This window comes from Acanthisitta chloris, unplaced genomic scaffold (genome assembly GCF_000695815.1).
Source record: "Acanthisitta chloris isolate BGI_N310 unplaced genomic scaffold, ASM69581v1 scaffold14232, whole genome shotgun sequence".
NCBI classification, from domain to species: Eukaryota; Metazoa; Chordata; class Aves; order Passeriformes; family Acanthisittidae; genus Acanthisitta; species Acanthisitta chloris.
This window is the reverse complement of record NW_008658903.1, coordinates 5862-12980: the sequence shown is the minus strand read 5'-3', so window position 1 is coordinate 12980 and position 7119 is coordinate 5862. Positions and strand designations below refer to the sequence as shown.

Here is a 7119-nt window from a genome sequence, read left to right as displayed (position 1 = left end):
CGCCTTCCCCTCTGCCTTGGGTCCTTCACCCCCAGCACCATCACCTCTGCTGTGGGTCCACCACCCCCAGCACCATCACCTCTGCCGTGGGTCCACCACCCCCAGCACCATCACCTCTGCCGTGGGTCCACCACCCCCAGCACCATCACCTCTGCCGTGGGTCCACCACCCCCAGCACCATCACCTCTGCCGTGGGTCCACCACCCCCAGCACCATCACCTCTGCCGTGGGTCCACCACCCCCAGCACCATCACCTCTGCCGTGGGTCCACCACCCCCAGCACCATCACCTCTGCCGTGGGTCCATCACCCCCAGCACCATCACCTCTGCTGTGGGTCCACCACCCCCAGCACCATCACCTCTGCCGTGGGTCCACCACCCCCAGCACCATCACCTCTGCCGTGGGTCCACCACCCCCAGCACCATCACCTCTGCCGTGGGTCCACCACCCCCAGCACCATCACCTCTGCCGTGGGTCCATCACCCCCTGCCCTGTCTGGGCTCACTCACTTAAGGGAGAGGGAGAAGTCGTTCTTGCTGGTCTCGCTGTTGCGCACCAGGTAACTGGCCTCCTTGCACAGCCTCAGCAGCGTCTCCGCGTCCGTCCGGCTGATGGCCCCGTGGTACCAGCTGCAGGGGAGAGGGACTGGCTGTGCACGGGGCACACACACCCCAGGGAGGGCTCTGTGATGCCAGCACCTCCCCTGGGACAGCACCCACGTCCAGGGAGAGGGATGGTACTGCCGGGGTTGGGGGACAAGGGGCAGGGAGAAGCAGACAACTTTTGCCAAGGAGCGAAAGGAAGAAAGAGGCAGGTGTGCCCCAGGGCTCCTCGTGGTGTGCCCTCAGGGATCCTGGTGCAGGTGGAAGGGTCAGGCAGGACTCACCACTGACTCTCCAGGGGCAGGGCAGGGTCAATCCTCTCCCCGCCCCGACGAAGGGGCCAGGCTCGGCGATGAGTGTCTTGGTGCCCTTGAGGCTGGTGGAGCCGTGCCGAGGGGCAGCCCTGGCCTTCTCCTCCCTGCAGGGTGAGGTGCGGCCATACCCCAGTGCCTCGGGTGGACCTGCAAAAGACACACGTGTCAGAGCTGGTGGCAGGGACAGGCAGATGGGCTGGGGGTCTCAGCCTTCCCCCGCAGGAAGAGCCAGTGCTGCCTTACATACCCTGCTCTAAGCAAGGGCAGAGCAGCTCTTGGGATGCTGCACGTGGCAGTGCCCCCACCACACCAGGCCTGGGGTCCCTGCAGCACCCGAGCCCCTGGAAGTGTTTTCCAGGGAGGTTTCAAAACCTCAGGAGGCTTTGCTAACGCAACCAGAGATTTGGTGGCCGCAGCATGAGACACAGCGAGGAGAAGCTCTCCAAGGGAGCTCAAGGGACCAGTGTGCTTGGAATGACAGACACATTTCTGCTGGCACAAACAAACCTGGGGTGAAAACACCATTCCCCGAGGTGGGAAGGGGATGTTTTGATGGCAGGTACCTCCCTGAGGCAGCCACCTGCCCAGCACCAGCCCCTTGTGCCTCGTGCAGGGGGCATTGACCGCGCCGTGCCCCAGAGACTCAGCCTCCCGACGCCTGTTATTTCCACGCAGGATGATTTCAGCATTAACAATATTGTTTCTCCCTCCTCCTGAGAGTTCATTACGGCGGCTGCCCTGCATTGCCAGCCCCTCGCACAAATTACTTATCGATCGGGCAGAGCCGCCACGGCGTGGGGCTGATGGCACAGCGGCACAGGCGCCTCGGAGGTGGCTGAGCCCACGAGACACAACTCTCAGGATAGTTGGGATGTCCCAGACTGGGCAGCTTCCCCCCTCCCCATGCTCCCTGCTGGCAATAAAATACCCAAAGAGGGATGTTTTTCACTCTGGTGAGACATTGGAACAGGTTGCCCAGGGACGTGGTGGCTGCCCCGACCCTGGTGGTGTTCAATCCAGGCTGGATGAGCCTTGAGCAACCTGATCTAGTGAGGAGGTGTCCCTGCCCAGGGCAGGGGTTGGGACTAGATGATCTGTAAGGTCCATTCCAACCATTAAATTCCATGATTTTATGTTTTCCTCTCTAGTAGAGCATCTTCTAAGGCAGCTGCTTGAGGGACACCTTGTTCAAGCCCTACACAGGCAAGCAGGACTCCAGCCCCCTCAGCACTGCGAGGAATGCAGCCAAAAGCAAACCCAGCCAAAATCCTCTGCAGCTTAGCACGGCTTAAATCCCCCTGAGCAGCAGCTCAAGGAGGAGGTGCCTGGCATTAAGGCCTGACAAGCTCTGCCTCTGCAGTGCTCTGGCCTTTCACCGTCCACGCTCACCCTTGTACATCACACCCAGGCTTCAATTTCAACTCGTCACCTTAAAAAATGGGGGGGATCATTAAAAAGCCAGACAATCACACAGCCCAAGTGCTCGCTGGCGGCACAAAATCATCACGTTAGAGGCTCGGAAGAAATGCATTGCACCTGTCAGAGGGAGGCAGAAGCATGTGCATGATTAAACAGGATATTAAAAACAAGCCCTTAGGAAGAACGAGACAGCCTTCAAAGAAGTTCAGGTCACCCCCAGACAGGGGAAGTAGAAAATGAGACCAAACTCTGGCAAGATAAACTTCACACAACAAAGCAAGTCACGAGAAAAAAAAAGGACTCTGTGTTGCTAAGACCAGGAGAAATGACAAACTGATGTGTTCATCAGGAGCAGGATGCATGTCGGTGCCACTGCGGGGATAATAAATGATGGGGGAAGAGAAGAGGCTGCAGAGCAAAGAGATTTATTTTTCTTGACACCTGCAATCATTCCAGGAAAAGGATCAGGAAGTTCTCCCCTGCCAAGACCTTTCTTCTTCAGGACTGATTGCAGCCTGTAGCACCCCCGTGGATTTGGGAAATACCCAGCAAGGCCCATCTGAGCATCTGCTTTACTCTGGAGTGCCCTTGATCCTGCAAAATCAGCTGTTACCTGCAGCCTCGTGCTCAGACCCACCTGGGAGGCTGCAAAGGCCATGCTAGTTTTATTCCACGGAGCTCTGCAGAGGTCTGGGTAACTGCAGATAAGGAAATCAGACACCTGCACATGGCAGTGCCTCCCAGGACAGCGTTAGCCACGCGTGGGCAGGCACATCTCACAGCTCCATCCCAGCTCCCCACTGCTAACAACCCAGTCGAGGCACCCAACAAACCCCCACGCCCCCCACAACGCTCTTGGCAAAATCCTAATCCACCACAGCATAAGAGGAAGGTCCTTAAAATATTAATCAAGGGTTAAAAGAGAAGCAGCAATATTTGGCTTTCCTAAGTGAGTCTGCCAGCAGCATCCAAGGGGGATTTACCCAGGGGCTCTTCAGCATGCACGAAAAAAGGCTTCACAACAAGGCAAACCTGAGATGACAAAGTGTACCTGGGAGATTTGGCTGCTCAGGATAGCAAAAGCGAGACTGGAGAATCCAGAGGGCCCTCCTGCCACTGAACAGCAAGGTAATAAAACAGCAGAGGAAACGGAGCAGTGCTAAATGATGAAGAGGGGGGAAAACAGCCCCAGCTTCAGCACAGGGATCTGAATTAGCTGCCAGCATACCTGTAAGGGACCTGGGCATTACGAGTAGCAAGAAAACATCAGCCAAATGCTCAGAGCTGTTGTTGAGAAGCCGTAAAAGCAGCCACCAAACACTGGGAATTTGGAGGCAAGGAGGAGAGAACAAAAGAGATGGTAATAACTCTGCCACCGAATAATCCCCAGGGTGATGGGCAGAGGATGACTGCAGGGGCAGGAGGAGCTGGGGGAGGGCAGAGGGGAAGGGTGGGGGTCTGGCAGTGCCCTGGGCATGCCCTGGGGCAGGGTCAATGCGAGCAGCCCCCCCAGACACCCCTGTCACACAAGACCCACCATTGGCGTCTTCGTAGCTGTGCTGGCCATGCTGCAGAGGGAGGGGAGCACCAGCCTCCCCCTCCGGGGGCGTTTCACCGCTGTCCAGCTGTCCCACCGGCGGGGGCCAGGGCAGGTCTTTAATGACCTTGATTTCAACTGGAGGGGAGGGGTGGGGGTGGGAAAGAGAGAGGAAGAGAAAGAGAGAAAGAAAGGGCTTAGAAAAAAACACCATCAGCAACACCAAAGGCCCACAGAGAAGGAAAGCAGTTGTGGGGGGGAAAGACCTGAGAACTACAATCCCAGAAGTCCTAGGGCCATTTGGCCATCTCATCCCTTGCACAACTCCCAGCAGGGGCAGACCTAAGGTGGGGTACATTCCTGGTGGAGAGACCCTGCTCCTCCATCAGCTTTGCCAGCCAATCCTCTTTGGAGTGTGGGGCAGCCTGTGATCATCCCATCTCGCATACATGTCCATTTGGGGGACCTTGGCCAAGCATCCCATTGCCATCTGTCCTGTCCGTGCATCTGTCTTGCCCTAGGAGCTTCCTAGCCACCCATGGGGTTGACATTCCCTTGCCAGGCACCAGTGGGTTGCAGCCTCATGCTGGTACCAGCTGTCCATCAGCAGGGGTCCCGTGGGCCCCTCAGAGGGGCAATGGATCAGCTGAGAGATTCTGGTATCATAGGAGAGGAGAAACACCTTGTGAGGCACAGCAGGACCTGCTCTAGCTTCAGAGAAAAAACAGGCAGCAGGTTCCAACGTGGCCCAGGGCATGGCAACCTGACTCCCTCTGGACTCAGAGCAAGCCTGAAGTGCCCTGACCAGTGTCCATGGGCAACCACACACGAGCCCAACCTGTGGACATGCCACCTCCACCCAGACAAATCGAGCAAGGCTCCTCATCCACCCAGATCTGGAGCACAGAACCTCGACACAAACCCAGCCCAACAGTGCCGCACGTTCCATGACAGAGCCCGAGAAGTCAAACCCTCAGCACAGTGTGCTCTAAGTCCCAGCGACACAAGTGCCACCCCAGGCACAAGTAGATACTGTGGCATCGAGCCCAGCACACACCTCTCCAGCTCACAGTACCCAAACCCAAAAGGTGAACCACTCCCCAGGCCCAAATCTCCACATCTCTCCCCACACAGCTCTGAGAGCAGCTGGCCCGAGCGCCCTCTGCGCAGCTACAGCACAGACACAATGCTGCAATTAAAATGCATCCTAGATAAGAGTGTGGCAATTAGCCAGCACCGGCGGAGGAGCCGGAGCTAATGCACAGCATGGATTTCCTCATTACCAAACGCAAACACAATCGATCCTGCAGCTCGGATAAATAGGTCAGGAGGGCTGGACCACCGCCTGGCCGAAGGCTCCTTGGGGATCCTCCTGCCCTGCAGAAGGAGGAACCTGCTCGAGCCTAGAGTTGAGCCTCTCCCCTGCAATTTGAGGTTGGGGGGGTTAATTTGCACCAGAGGCTGTGATCAGTCACAGCAGAGATGGAACAATGGGAGATGGGCAGTGGACAGGCTGCAAGGCAGGTCTACCCATAAGTCTGCCCAGATAGTTCCCCTGCTCAGAGAAACAGGTTCTACAAGAGCACAACTGCTCCCTGAGCCATGGAAATGTCGAGGCCAACACCACTGGCCTTGAAAAGACAAAGGAACCTCCAAAAAAGCTGCTCCCATCCCTCACCTGCAAAGGCTTTGGAGATCCTTTCCTTCTTCCACTCCCAGGGCTGGTCGTACTCCTCCGGTGGCCGCTCGTCGTCCTCAGGGAGCCGCGACTCCCTGGGCCTGGGGCAAGCTGAGCGCTCACAGTCCATGTCTGGTCCCCCGAGCACAGGCTCGTAGGGAGTGTCGTAGAGGTGCAGTGGCCGCGCCGGAGCCTCTCGTAAGCCCTTCTGGCGGATCTCTAGCAGGAGAAGAGGGACAAAACCATGAGTTTTCTGTCCAACACAGCTTGGCCGCAGCCCCCGAAGCCCTGATAGATGACAGGGCTCGGTTTCACCTGAGGATGCATAGGGAGCATCAGTGATGGAGGAGAACCCCCAAACCTTCAGCAGAAGGTGGGGGAGCTGCTGGGCAGCCAGGGCCTCAGCAGTTCACAGCATCAAGGTCCCCACAGGACAACATCCTCATTCCTGGGCAGCCCTGCAAAGCAGGGTCCGTGGGGACAGAGCATCCCAGAGCCTGATTCCTTGCGAGCAGCAGGGCTGAGTTTCTCCCCTGGACACCCAGCGTGGCTGGTTTAATCAAACACCCTACTCTCGAGCAAAACAAAGTCTCTCCCCCACGTACAAGCAGCCTCTTCACCCCTTGCAGATTTTTCCAAGAAATACAATGGTCTAGCCCAAAAACCCACATGAACTTTTCAGAAACCATTCGCTCCAGGAAAACCAGAGCTGCCAAGCAGAGCCAGAGCCTGGAATGTACAAGCCAGCACAGAGACCCCGAGCAATGTCTTCAGGAGCACATGTTCCCACCTGGACAGCTTTCCAGCCTTAAACAATCCCACTGGGGACCTGCTGCTGCAGCACACCCAGCACGCTCTGGCCCATCCCTAACAGAATTAAATAGCTCCCACATCCATCTTCGTTTCAATCCAGACGCAGGGAACGTCAAGTCTCTTCTGGCTCAGCCTGGCAAGTGAGGTCCCCAGGGGCAGCATCACAGGGAGAGATATCGAGGTGCCTCTATTGCTCAGGCAGCCTTTGAGTGCTCTGGCAAACCCAGAGTACATGGGTAGAGCTGGGAATATCTGCCTGCAAAGTGGCTGTCCCTACCATGCATATCACTCAGGTTTGCCTTATCTGGGGGACCTGGTGCTGTCCCACTCTGCAAGGAACAGAGTGCAGCCTTTGCATGGAGCCTTCCACCTTACCAGCCATCATCTTCTGGGCTTCATAGGGCTCCATATATCCATCGTTCTCTGCCACCTTCTCCAGCCCTGCCTGGCTACCTGCCACCTGCGCCGCGTCGAAGGGATCTGCGTAGTCCTCCAGGACAGCCAGCTGGAAGAGGGGGAGGGTAGGAGAAGGGTTAGGGTACTCCCTGCTTTTTGCAGGGATCAGCTGAAGCCTCTTGAAACCTCACTACAAGCTTTTCTAGCAGCAGCCAAAGAGACTGCCAGGAGCCCAAACCCACATCGTGGCAGCCCCGCAGAGCAGGTGCTGGCAGCTGACTGCTCTCCAGGCACCGTGGAAACGCTCCAGCCTTTGTCCCAAACGCTGGGCTGGAGCCAAGCGGAGCAGAAGGTGGCCC

General features: G+C 57.3%; 1 protein-coding gene across 1 annotated transcript in view; it reads right to left on the bottom strand.

Annotated features, from left to right (window-relative positions):
- LOC103796998 (SH2 domain-containing adapter protein F-like) overlaps nucleotides 1-6863 on the bottom strand; it is a 10138-nt gene extending 3275 nt beyond the window's left edge. Inside the window, 6 exon segments of the mRNA XM_009069189.1 lie at nucleotides 485-630; nucleotides 888-1064; nucleotides 2307-2346; nucleotides 3874-4011; nucleotides 5552-5770; nucleotides 6740-6863. Of these exon segments, the coding sequence (XP_009067437.1) occupies nucleotides 485-630; nucleotides 888-1064; nucleotides 2307-2346; nucleotides 3874-4011; nucleotides 5552-5770; nucleotides 6740-6773 (754 nt within the window). The 5' untranslated portion in view covers nucleotides 6774-6863.
- Nucleotides 6864-7119: the final 256 nt, after the last annotated feature.